This window comes from Coptis chinensis, chromosome 9 (genome assembly GCF_015680905.1).
Source record: "Coptis chinensis isolate HL-2020 chromosome 9, ASM1568090v1, whole genome shotgun sequence".
In the NCBI taxonomy this organism is placed as follows: Eukaryota; Viridiplantae; Streptophyta; class Magnoliopsida; order Ranunculales; family Ranunculaceae; genus Coptis; species Coptis chinensis.
Genome location: NC_141464.1, coordinates 6,807,690 through 6,821,159, shown reverse-complemented (window position 1 = coordinate 6,821,159; position 13,470 = coordinate 6,807,690). Strand labels below are relative to the sequence as shown.

The 13,470-nt window shown below is 36.5% G+C and overlaps 2 protein-coding genes across 3 annotated transcripts; both read right to left on the bottom strand.

Moving 5' to 3' along the window:
• Positions 1-4: 4 nt before the first annotated feature.
• Positions 5-2,985, bottom strand: LOC147474605 (uncharacterized). Of its 2 annotated transcripts, none has more exons than XM_086582225.1 (3): positions 2,077-2,985; positions 502-1,046; positions 5-424 (listed from the first exon to the last, which is right to left on the bottom strand). In XM_086582225.1, exons 2-3 carry the CDS (start codon positions 949-951, stop codon positions 110-112), a joined length of 765 nt encoding a protein of 254 aa, XP_086438351.1. In that variant the 5' UTR covers positions 952-1,046; positions 2,077-2,985; the 3' UTR covers positions 5-109. The 2 variants fall into 2 exon arrangements, with proteins under 2 accessions (XP_086438351.1, XP_086438352.1); XM_086582226.1 differs by having other exon boundaries at positions 502-964.
• Positions 2,986-4,729: 1,744 nt separating this feature from the next.
• On the bottom strand, positions 4,730-9,941 carry LOC147474604 (FRIGIDA-like protein 2). The gene is made up of 3 exons (XM_086582224.1): positions 9,082-9,941; positions 5,599-5,774; positions 4,730-5,500 (listed from the first exon to the last, which is right to left on the bottom strand). The coding sequence occupies exons 1-3, from the start codon at positions 9,905-9,907 to the stop codon at positions 4,919-4,921; spliced, it is 1,584 nt and encodes a 527-aa protein (XP_086438350.1). The 5' UTR covers positions 9,908-9,941; the 3' UTR covers positions 4,730-4,918.
• Positions 9,942-13,470: the final 3,529 nt, after the last annotated feature.

The following is a 13,470-nucleotide window of genomic DNA, read 5'->3' as shown; positions in this document are numbered from 1 at the left end:
ATGATTATGCAGTCCAAAATCTATGGTTATAATATAATCATATAATATCAAAAATGATCCAAAACATATCATATTACATCAAATTTATTTAGCTCTCTTCTTACGCCCCTTACCACTCAATCCCTCTCCTCTCTATTTGGATATTTCTAAACTGCTCCTCTAAATTCCTAACCTGAGAATCAAGATTTTCTCTGTCTGCACGAAAATTAACTACCTCAGCCTGAAGTTCCTCATATTCCTGATGTTGTTGCGTGTACACCTGTTGAATATCCTCATACGCATTTCGAGTATCGTCATACGCACGTTGGGATTGCTGATATGTCTGAGAATATGCCTCCTCCCTTTCTTGGCTATAATGATACACAACAATCCTCATCCCATCAAACATACAAATCTGGTTCTCATATCTTTCCTGAATCTCAGCCTGAAAATCCAAGAAAATACATTGTGAGTACATATTATATATATAATGAATAAGAAAAATAAAATAACTAAACTCACCGTGGTATATTGATCAATCTGCGGCTCTAACTCATGGCAATGAGCACGAGACACCCCAGGAATGGAAATATAAGTAGCCTCCCCATCAGGTCCACACACGGCAAACATCTGAAGATTACTGACAGATACAGGAGCTAGATGATATGCATTCAGAGGTTGTGGGTTGTAAACAGGCTGTGGCAGATGAGGAATACGTAGCTCACGTCTCATCCCTTCCAGGCCCACAAACTCGAAGTTGCTAGTCCGACCAACAGAGGGCAACAACGGACCCATGGAGACACGGTTCCACCATCTATAATACTGATCAGCAGTCTGCTCAACAACAAAAGAAGACGCATCTGGCCAAGGACCACCACTGGCATGAACTTCATGAACTTGAATTCTACCCCACGACTTCGCATCAATAACATTTGCCATAGGAGCACATGGAACTCCATAACGTCCAATCATCTACCTCCAACATCTGTCGCCACAGTACCAAACCATACAGTCACGTGCAGCAAAAACAACTCTGTAACATGACAACACACAAGCATGCTGCACAACTGGATCATCAAAGACAGTAGTCAAACGCCAATGTCTCCACTCAATAGATGACAATTATCTAATATCAATCTGAGCACGAGCCATACAGACGTTATTTCTAATCTGCCCCCTGTTACGAGTCAAGTGAGGCTCTGACCAACTACCAAATCTAGGACGAGTATCAGCAATCATGTCTATGTTAAGACAAAGAGTTCGAAAATACTCATAAAACCAAATCTCTAAAAGTCTTATGAATCTTGCAATCTGAGGACTTCTACTTCCGAATGTCTGTGAAGTTTTATCTAACGCCGCTATCAATGTGGCATATACTGAGCTACCAAGGTCATAATCTCTCATAGCATGCAAATCAGATACATAAGTATAATATCTCAGTCGTACTGTAGAATGACCATTATAAAACAGAACATGCCCAATAAAAAACATAAAAAAAGCCCTAACATGTACATCAGCACCCTCACTAAGTAAAACAGTCAAAACTAACTCCGCTCGTATATCAGGATCTAAGAGGGGTTCCATATATGCAATCTTAATATGAGATAGTTTAATACTAGAAGAATTATAAACATTTGCATCAAAGCGAGGAAAACTCATAAGCATACTATCCATATTCTCATAATTTGTATGAAAATGTATCGGTTGGCCTATACCGATACTCAACCCAGAAATCATAGTGAAGTCTAATGGTGTGAACCCTAACTATGCACAAGGAAAATAAAATGTATGAGTTCTACTCTACTATCTTTCTACTAAAGCTATGACTACTGCCCAATCAGCCTTCTCATAATTCACATCAACCAAAAGACCTAAATGTGTATACAAAATACTATCTCTAATATGTACAAACTCATCCAAACTGTTAATAACCTTCCACCACTCTCTAACACCATGTAAAGCCGATCTAACTCGGTAGTCAATAACATGCTGATATTATGAAAAAATAATAATGCGTATAAGATAAATAAATAATTTGTCCAACTAAACTAATTAATGCATAATATTCAAAATATTTAATCAAAACTAAATAATTACCTGAGTATTAGCCACTGCACTCGACACGTGTTTTGTATCACGTGTAGAAGACAACTTCCATATCAAGTGCTTCACCGGGTGCAAATTGTCAATCGAAGTCGTTCATCTAATACTCAAATACATAGGGATGTCTATCAGTCGGCGCGACATCTTCGGGTTCTTCTCCCCCACTGTCTTCTCCCCACCATATTCTACTTCTTCGGGTTCTACTCCCTCATCGCCAATGTTGTCTGTGTACTGCTAATCATCACCGTTGAAAGATTCAAAATGATCTATATAAAATTTCAAGAGTTTAGGTAGATTTTTGTTTTTTTTTTAACTAGGAGAGAGTTTATAATTGAGAGAAGAGTTGAAAGTGATTGAACTGCGCAACTTTGGCCCTGTTTATATAAAAATAGCACGCGGTTTTCAAAAAACCGAGTGGGCTTGGGCCTGTTAGTTGGGCTTTAGTGGCACGGTGTTGGAAAAACCGCGTGGGAGATATAATGCGGTTTATCCAAAATCGTATAGTTTGATGTCGAAAATTTGATGTTGCTCCTAAAATTGCTTAGTGTTTTTTTGGTTTGGTGTTTTTTTAGTTCAAAATTTTGATGTTTTTTTGGTAGCTCTCCTAAAGATGCTCTTACTTTCTTTAATCCTTAAATGCATCAATGTTACCCTTTCTGGTCCTGTGCATCATTGCCTGCTATACATGCCAAACTTTGTCCTTCTAAACAGGTACATCCAAAGATAGTGGATCTCTTCTCCACATTGGTTATTATTATTCATTTCCAGTTTCTTCGGGACTCACCTGAACACCATTGATACGATTCCCATGTCCACATCCATACAAAAGAAGTCCCTTCAAAATGATGTCTCTTTCTCGAGCATCTCCAACTATTTTATCCCCATTCCGTCATCATTGCTACACTGCATATTTTTCACAATTTCAACTTAAGCTGCAGAAGCTCAAAACTGCATAACGGGGAGAAAGGAAATTTAATAGCTGCAAAGAAACAAAATACTTGTGGGCCAAGTTTGGCAATCGCAGGACTTCGCAAAGAATATCCCAGCTACTTACTGCAACTCACTACAAATTCGTTACTAAACCACTCAGAGTTGGGTGTTCTCTGTGTAGAATTTGAGTTGCCTCGCGGTGTTCCATTAGTGCAAGTTGCCAGATGCTTCTTTTTTAAACGATTATCGTGGGGTTATCAAAGTACTGAGTTGAAACTTATCAAAGTACCGAGATGAAAAATTGAAAGTTTCATGCCAAGGGAATTAGAAATATGTTTGCTTCCCCTTCAGTATTCGGTTAGAGATAAGTATTTCGTCATCCCCATAGGTTGGCTGTAAAATAAAAGTTTGGTCGGCTGCTCAATTTGGAATTGCTACTCTTAAGTCTTTACTCTTTGAAACCAAGGTCAACACGCCAAAATGGAATTTATTGAATCTCTAAAGTTCTGCTTAAACATCATGATACAGAATATAAATAACAATATGTTTGGATCATAGATGGGTTTAGTGTATAGTACATATTACTGATACGATGATTGGAAGGATAACTTTTTTTTTTTTAATAAGTTGAGTGGGGTTAACGCTGACCCCAACCTGTACCATTAGCCAAATCTTAGAGATTACAAACCTCCCCAAGAGTATAATCAGTAGAGGGAGTTCCATAGTATACTCATTAGAGGGAGTTCCATTACAAACTATCTCACAGTGAGACAACAAAATCAAATACCTGCTCTCATATGACAGCTACATACAATATCTACAAGCAACCAGAGAAGCCTATTGGTGGATTACAATTACAAAGAAAATACAACCACCAGACTAAACCTTGACAAATAGACAACAAGAGTAGATCACCTAAGCCAAAGATCTTTCCTTTAAATCCTGTAACATGGCTAGGTGCATTAGAGCAAACCTTTGTGCTCCATTGCACCCTACACTTCCAACTACATATTGTTCCTTACCAAAGCTCAATGTAGTGGTTCCATCTCCTGCAATCATAAATCAATAATGACCAGGTACTTCACTCAAGTAACATAGATGCTTGAAGCATCCCTTTTTACTACCTTCACCTGTTTTTATTCGCCTGGAGGTGTCACAACTTGCCTAAACCTGCTCTACTAGAAGTAGGCTTTCTGCAACATCAAAAAAGTTGAAGTTTTCCAACAACAAATTTCATAATCCCACAAGGGGATTAGATCAATGGCGTGAACATGGTAACCAGATTTCACACCAATCACCACCATGTTTTCACTCATCCTAAGTTTGACCTTCGAAACTCCCACATCCCGGTGAATTGGGAACTACCCCAAGACCTTGAGGCCGAACAACCAAGGCATGACCAGCTGGTCACCACTTCACTAAATGACTCGTATTAAAAGTTAGGGTTAACTAGGATTAACAAACCACCCCCAGATTGGAAAATAGGGTCTCCCCCCAATTGCACTACACATCCAAGTCAACTTGAGTTGACTGTTAACTTTGTTGTGTGTAACTGTGGGGAGACCTAAATCTCCGATCTAGTTTTGGGGTGGGGGTAGGGTAATCCTAGTTAACCCTAAAAGTTACAAGAAACAATATGTACACAATACTTTAATAAGTAAAGTGCACTATGACATGGAAAATGGTAACCAAAAACCAGGAAGACAGACAATTAACATACACACAAAAATAAAATGTTTCATAAATCATAATAAAATAAAGGAGTAAAAGAGTTGGTGAGGATAAAAAAGACTATTCCATGTCTATCTCAGGTCAGTGATACTACACAGTCTGATCTCACCAATACTGAGCTCGCCAAGCAATACAAAGAGGGTTCCCATCATCCCAATTACAGCGGTGTAACTAGTTACTGAGGATAGAAGGACGAACGATGTGAAGGAGGCATACCATGCCCTCCATAACCCATCGACCTATCATAAAGACCAGCCGCCAGGTGTGACTCGGCTGAGTACAGGTGGGACCTTGACGGACTAAGATGCCTACCATAACTGACAGGGTTAGTTGCCAAGCCATAAGAGCTGACAGGGTTAGCTGCAAAGCCATAATGCCCAACTGCTGAATTCATGTAGGGAGCAACAGTAGGTGGGGTGCCCACCAACCCATACTGGGCTGATGAACTCATATATGGGGGAAATCGATCCACGAAGGAGCTCATAGGTTGCAGATGAGGTGGAGGGTCTGAAGGAACAGTTGAAGATACAGTCCTGGTTTCCGCCGGTTTAGGGCGTTTGTTCCCAAACTGTTGTTGCTGCTTCTTATCAGCTGGTGTAGGACCAACTGCTGGGCGTTTCTTGCTAGCCTTCTGCTTCTCTAACTGTTCAACACGCTTATCGAGTATACCCCGCGGGTATTGTGATTCAAGATTGTGCTCTTCGATACACTTGATTATCGCTTTCACAGCAGCAAGTTCTTTGGCTGTAGCCTCATTCTGTGGGGACGTTCAAAAGGATGTATGGGATATTTTGTGATATTAGACTCAATAAGGATATCATTATAATGAAAAACAAAAAGAAAAACCAAACATACCAGTGATTGAACTGAATGATTCCCCTTATTGCGAATTTCCTGAGCAACCTTCTTAGATTGCTTAAAGTAATCTTTAAGGAGGGGAACTGGGGGAAACTTATCAACCAGTTCAAATGCATAAACAAACTTAACAGCCTCAAGTTGCTTCCCGTTACTTGTGAGTTTCTGAATAAAATCTGTAACAAAAAAAGAAGTTGCAGATCCCATCAGACTTACCCAGAGACTGATGCAGAAAACAAAACCAAATGCCTAGCATTTGATTAATTTTAGAACCGAACTGTACTCCATAATCTTTGATAGATTGATAGGATCCCACCAACTTTAATATGGATTTATAACGGGATAATCCTAAATACGTGTTCCACTGTTCCCTGAATAATACCTGAACTACCTGTAAGGATAGTTTGAGGTGACAAGCTTGTCATCAATCTCCCTAAAAATGACAATCTGATAATTGATTGCATTAAACAATAAAATCTACGTACTATAAAGAAGACGACAACTAGAACAAAAACTAAGGTCTGATCGTGTGCTTGACCGTATACATCTAAACTCTCTATTAAGTGCTCTGTAATGATGTAAATCATTAACACGACATAACTTTCAATTCACATATCCGAATGTATCAATCCGACAATGATGGAAAGTTCTAATTCCAACAATTTGTATGTTTTGAACTCTAAGTTTTAACCTTAACAAAATATATGTTGCAAAAGATATTTCCATGTCTACCAACTAGAACGTAGACGAAACTAAGGTACTAGGGCTAGCTTTCAGCAGCCAATCAAGATAACTAATACCCACCCAAATTTCATAAAAATTTAAGGAACATGTGCAACATACCTACCTTTTAACAAATACCAACTAATTTGTGTTACCACTTTTCTCTCATTGACATTTTAAACTATCAGCTACAAGTTTAACAACTTATGTTCATACAGCTTATGTTATAGATCTTGCATTGAACCATCTCCAATGGCAACACTGGAATTCTACTGCAACTGAACAACACAGTTAATGCAGACAAGGGGATACCAATTTTGTCTCCACCCACTAACCTACTAGGTATCAAGTGGACTGGCGGGCAAAAGCCCACAACTCAATGAACGTTTAGTAGACTTCAATGCCAGTAGGACTGTCACACAAGACTGAAGTGCTTGTTGGATGCCACTATGAATGGCGTCTGGTGTCGCACATGCGTGTGTGTGTGCAATTAGTTAATAAAATACTTCAACTAAGAAGACTTGCACTCAATAAAATACACAAGGCCTTTGGACATAAACTATTCAGGGGTTATGTTTAAAGAATATTAGTGGTTAAGCTTTGAAAGTTTTCTCCCTATTCTCAGCTTAATAAATTGCTTCCCTACAACTATTAATGTTCAGCTTTCAGCTTTACTTTCTCCTTCTGCAAGCCAAATCACTGATCAAATTTTAGCATGAGGAACTAACGAGGTATGAAGGTTAGAGAAGATGACAATAACAATGTATAACTGGGAGTGGTCCACTTCCAGAGAATAAGTTGTTCATGAGAGTACATAGAAGCAAATTGAAAGATTGCAAGACGAATCACTGAAATTAAGTAGTACAAACCGTCAAGAACAAGTACAAAACAAAAGGTTGGATAGCATCAGAGCATAATGCTAACAAAGATTAAGAATTGATGGTGACAAACCACAAACCACCATGTTGCCAACTTGCCAATCACAATCATATTAATGAGAATTCAGTTTTGGAACCTCATTGTTAAATCTTCTGTTCATGATTGGCAAGAGGAGAAGAACCAAAAATGGGCTGTTACATACTTTACATCATGATGTAAATCTCTTGCGGCAACACTGATGAAAATTTTAAATTAGGTTTTCAAAACGAAACCCTAAAACAGAACACTCCCTTCTTTCATTCTTAACTTTGAATCTTATTAACTCCAAATACGTTATAATAGATGCCCAAAGGCCTTCTAATAACAAGGTAAAGGAAGAAAACCTATACAATTTTCAAATGTTATTTCTTTTTAAAATAAAAAACCAAAATAAAAATGAAACTAACAACCTGATAAAGATAAATAACTTGCATAACAAGAAGCCTAACCATATAGTTTCACCTCCAAACACGTTTTAGTAAAACTGCTTTACAAAGTACAATTTCCCTCAGCCTCAAGGAATGTTGCATGGAAAAGAAATTATTGTTGATGGGTTTTCCTCTGGTCGATAAAACAATATTGTATTAGAATCTCAGTGTGAGAGGTTCACACTACCCTTATAATAGTTACATCAAAGTTGCACTATAGCTTCCCAATTAGTTACAACTTGAATCAAAACTCAAATTCCTAACAATAGGAAGATGAGATACCCAACTATTTAAACCACAAAACCTATTATCCTAAGTTACATTGACACGGATAGACTTTTCTAAATCCGACACGGCTACGAAGTGTCTGACACAGAGAAATATAAAAATTGAGGTATATTATATACAATAGTTGTCTAATACGTGTTCAACACAAACACGTGGATACGTAACCGACACCGATTATTTTAAAATATGGTGTGTCCATGTAACATAGCTATCATCAAATATCCTTTGATTTCTTTCTAGCCAAATGGTCCACGTAATAGCATGAGCAATGGTTTTACTCAGCAACATCCCCGTAGGGGGATAAACCCACCGATTGATGGTTTAGGTAGGAGGTATGTGAAAAGCTCCTAGCATTCTTTTGATGCAGGGAGGAGACAAACCCTCATCTTGTGCAGCCTAAAGTGTTATCACTGTGGATGAGGGTGGCTGTTAGCAATTACTTATTTTGTCGGTATAATCAGTAATGGGATGTAACTATGTGGTCACATCTTCGACAATCTAGAAACCTCAGAATGAAAGCTATTTTCTAAAATAAGGATTACCAGACTTCACTCAGTTTCTAAGAAATTTAAAGCCTTGTTAATGGCATTGTTGGAGTGGGTTTGGAACAAAAGCCTACAATAAAAAATAAAAAAAACTCTTATATTGGAGTAAGAGCTATAGAGACCAAGGAGGTTTCTACACCAGCCTATACTTTAAAGCATAACCAACATGAAAAAGACACAAACTAACATGAAGTGCCCAAACTAGCATACTGCGATGCAGTGTTCGTGCGCAAAGTGGAAGAGAAATTCTGGGATGGTGGAGGAGAATGAGAATAGCAATATGATCGAGAAGGAAGGGGTCAGACGGGATTTCATGTGTCTATATTTTTTGGTACCCCTAAGCCAAGAGCTCGCTTCGCTCACAAACTAGTATTCACCAATATCCTTCTAATACAATTCTTCAACCACAAACCTACGTAACATGAATATATAAAAGTAGACGTGTAAACAAAATGCATACAAACAAGGACATATCCAACTAATATAATATATGAGCACAGAAACAAATTCTTCATAATAACAAGTATACTCCACAGCTAACACATTGATAAACATAAACATTGAAAAAGGGTCAAACATACCAGGGATTTTATCCGGCATCCGAAGCGCCCTCAGCAAATCAATAGCCTGTTTACGACGAGCAATAGAAACAGCCAAATCAAGAACCTCACTAGAATCAAACTCCGACCCCAACCCATAACTAGCTAATAACTGCAAAAAAGCTAAAGGCTCCAATGGACTATCACTCCCTCCACTAACTTTACCCTTCCACTCAATCCCCAATTTCTTAGCACTCTCTTTAACTTGTACCGAAAACTCCTCCCCCTTATCCTTAACAACACTCATTAACTGTTCCAATAAAAGTAAACAAGTCCTCCTTAACGCCGCTAATTCCCCATCCTTATCTCCTTTACTAGAATTATTATTATTATTATTATTATTCTGTGGATAAAATCCTTTCATCGCGTCTATAACTAACTTCCCGGGATCCGACGCTAACTCTAACGCAAACTTTAATTCATCTCGAATCGATACGAGTTCTTTTCTATTGTTTAATATATAAGTACGTAATCCTATTCCATCATTATTAACACAATATTTTTTCAGTTCCGGATGAGTAGTAGACGAGGATGATGATGGTTCTAGTTTGACAGGTGGCAATTCTAATTTCGGAATGGGAATGGGGTCACGGGATTGGAGGAGTTGAAAACGTTCTTGGATAGATTGTTTGATGGAATCGAAGTGGTCTTCTAGATCTTTCCATTGGAGAGTGAAAGAAGAGAGAGATGAGGAATGGGATTGGAGATCTTCCAAGGCTTTACGGAGAGATTCTTTTTTTGTGTCTATTGATTCTATTGATGATAATATTGATTTCATTGTTGGTGGCGTTGGATTATGAGGCGTCATTTTTTTTTTGCCGAGTTTCAATTTAGTAGTTTAAAATTCCGAAAGAGGTTTAACGATAGCGGAAGCGCTAGCGAGTAACCTCATGGGCCTGGGCCTCCAGACTCTAATAACGGAACCAGTTTATGTGCTGCAAAATGGTTCTCTGCCAAAACGATCTGACCATACTAAAAAGTCAAACCTAGAATCTTTTGGAAGAAGAATATGATTTGATAAATGTATGACCAAAAGAAGTTGAAGAAGAATTGTTGAACAAAACATTAAATGGTTTGCATAGGCCTCATTTTCAACATTCCTTTATGTGGTTCGATTTTGGGTTTAGTCTCTTCCGAACTAGAAAATAATAAAATATATATATTATTAGCATAGCCATAAAATCATCAAACACTATTACGAAAGGTAAGATAGAACACAGTCACAGTCGTAAAAGTTTGTGGGATCTCAATTTTAAGGTTGAAGGTTAACAAACGCTTTAGAGGGAATAGAAGTTCTATTGTCCAATTAAGTTGTATGCCAAAGTTCTAAAACTAGTGCAATAGTAAAAGCTTCTGGAGCACATAGTAATGCATTATTAAGTTTAGAACCCACCCAGTACATGCAAATTCTTTATTATTATATAAAAATTACTTAATATTTTTTAGATGATATATATGGACATTGAACGTTTAAAATTATCATTGTACCCTTAGATGCAAATCTTTTCCAGCCACAGGGACCCACTGAAGCCCAACATTTTAAAAAAAACTATTTTTAAAATAGCAAAATTACCATTTTATCCTCCAAAACAAAAAAATTAAAAATGCAAAATGACAAAACTACCCCTGTGACGTACGTGAAACACTATTCATCATACCCCATCTTTTTCTATATAGTAAGATATATGGACATTGAACTAATGTATCATTGTGACGTTTTACGTGCAACTTACTATGAATTATCGACAAAACTCTAAGAAATTCATGTAAATTGCAAGGCAAAAGCAAAAAATTGTAAAAAAAAAAAAAAAAAAAAAAAAAAAAAAAAAAAAACTCACGTAGATTGTAAAATGATCATCTTCCAAGAAATTTATGTCAAATACAACAGTGAAACATAATTCACTAGAACAAGTTTGTAAACTCTTGAAATTATAGACCACAATATATATCGTTTGAACCACACTCCATAGAATTATAGATTTTGTGACACTGCACAAACCCACTAATTACAGAGAATAGTACTAACAACTTGCACTTTCTGATGAGAACTAATCAATCAACAAATTTCTTAGATGGAATTCTTCATTCAGTTCATTGTACCTCTGTGCAACAAGAGAAATTTTAATCATACATGTTATGTAGCTACTAGGTTTTACATGTCATATAGCTACTAGATTGTTTGGTGTTTGTCAAGTCGACATGTGCAGTTGCATAATAAGTTATTTAGATGTTTAGGGTTTTAGCACATTATATTGCGCGATAAAATTAGACCATAGAGCAAAGTAGAGTTTTCTCTTAGTTCGAGGGGGACAAAGTGGATGAACAAGGCACACTCTTCGTAGCATCCCTCGTTCCCCATGGTAAAGACCATAGTATGATAATGCTTCAAATTTGGAATCACAACAAATTTGAGCATCAATGCGAAATATGTCATTGTTGTAGTCGAGTTGCTAGTGTGACGACATGTTGAAAAAAAGTATAGATCCGGCCTAATTTAATTTGTTAGTAAATTATAGACCATGTATTTCAAACTTTCTAAATATTGAACTGATGAAAATTTGACTTTCCTTAGAATCCTTCTCATTTTAAACACACCCTCACTCTTTATTAAAGAAAAACAATAAACACATATTTCTTCACTCCCATTTATTTTCTTAAAGCACTCTCGACACATGAGATTTTTTTCTTCTTTTGATCATTGATTTGAAGTTGAAAAAGATGCCCAAATTCTGTAGCAGTCAAGTTTCCAGATCAGTTTCATGTTATCTAGCTTTTGTTTGTTAATGCTTTTTTTTCTCTCTCTCAAATTGATATGATTGATGTCTTCTGAACGAGATTATGTCATAAAGCTGAAATTGGAATGTTTTTTACTTTCTCGAATTGATGTGTGAGTTAAATGCATCATATATATAGTTGAGGCTGCTCTCTTTGTTGTAATTTGTTTGTTATTGTTTAATTTGTTGATGTTGTGTTTGTTGATACAACCTCTATTTGTCATTGGTTTTCAGCCAAATCTATTTTTTTTTTCTTACCATAGTGCAAAGATCTAGTGTTTAATGGTTGTAAAAACCAAAAGTAAGATTGTTGTTTGTGGCATTGTTTATGAAAAAAGTTGATATAAATGAATAGTTGTAAGATGCTAAGTGGGGATAATATCGACATGGTAGAATGCAGCGAATCATCTAAGAATAATGAGCGATATAGATTATAAACCATATGTTTTTAATTACTTTTAGGAATAGAACATAACTTTCCTATAAAATCGTGTTCCATAGTCTTAATAGAGCAAATTTTTAGGTACTAAAAATGTGTTTTTATGCCTCAAGGAAATAAAGACCGCACCTTGATAGAACATGATCCTATTTTGACATCAAAAGTTTGCTCTATTCAATTTGGTAAAAGTAAAAAAAATGTGATCTATTGTTTTTATTTATTTAGTAGTGAAATCTATAATTATTTGTTATTGAGTTTCAAATTTTTAATTAATCCAAACTATATTGTTCAGATCTAATATAAATGTCGTTTTAGTAGGGCTGCATGACTCCAATTTTATGTATGAACGGTGGTGGAAAGTTATTGCTTTTGATATTAGCTGCATGACTCCAATTCAGTGATTCAATTGGCGGATATTAAAATTGCAAAAGACAATGATTTTATGTCCATTGGATTGCTGATGTATCAAAACACCATTATCAAAAGCCCTAGTATGTCTTTTGAATTTTGTCAAACGCTGACCACAGTTATGTACCAAAGCATCTTGAGAAATTTTCACGAAATTTCTAAAATAAACTGAAATGTCATGGAATTGATCAAATTTAGATGTTTCCAGATTACCACAACCCACAGTCGCAAGAAGTCCACAACTACTCAAACAAGATGACCATGTGTTCACATTCTAAAACACATGGACTTTTTACTCTTCCATATTTCCAACTCTAAAAACAATCTATGCAAAAACAATCAACCTGATGCCCTACTAAGGATCAAGTTTGATTCAACTATCGTTTTGCAAACTAAGGACCTATATTTATAGGATCAGTTCAGGGTAGAGCTATAATCGTCTCGCCAACTAAGAAACTATATTTCTAGGATCAATTCAGGGTAGAGCTATAATCGTCTTGCCAATTGAGGACCAATACTTCTAGGATCAGTTCAGGGTAGAGCAACAACTTTCTACCAACTGAGAACCTATACTTCTATGATCAATTCAATGTAAAAATTCAATCTAACCTTTCAATATTTTCTTGTTAAGCTCTCACGGATTTTTTTTGTGAATCTTGTTAGAAAAATGGATTTGCACAAATCCATTGAGATATGAATGAGTATTTTGTCTCCCAAGTTACCCTACTTGAGATGAAATGGGTTTCTCTT

Bases quoted from the DNA above. Each gene is read 5' to 3' on its own strand.
- LOC147474604 (XM_086582224.1), bottom strand. From the start codon at position 9,907: ATGACGCCTCATAATCCAACGCCACCAACAATGAAATCAATATTATCA. The intron at 5,775-9,081 runs GTATGTTTGACC...TTTTTGTTACAG, and splicing joins GATGCCGGATAAAATCCCTG to ATTTTATTCAGAAACTCACA. The intron at 5,501-5,598 runs GTATGTTTGGTT...ACGTCCCCACAG, and splicing joins ATCATTCAGTTCAATCACTG to AATGAGGCTACAGCCAAAGA.
- LOC147474605 (XM_086582225.1), bottom strand. From the start codon at position 951: ATGATTGGACGTTATGGAGTTCCATGTGCTCCTATGGCAAATGTTATT. The intron at 425-501 runs GTGAGTTTAGTT...TTGGATTTTCAG, and splicing joins AGATTGATCAATATACCACG to GCTGAGATTCAGGAAAGATA.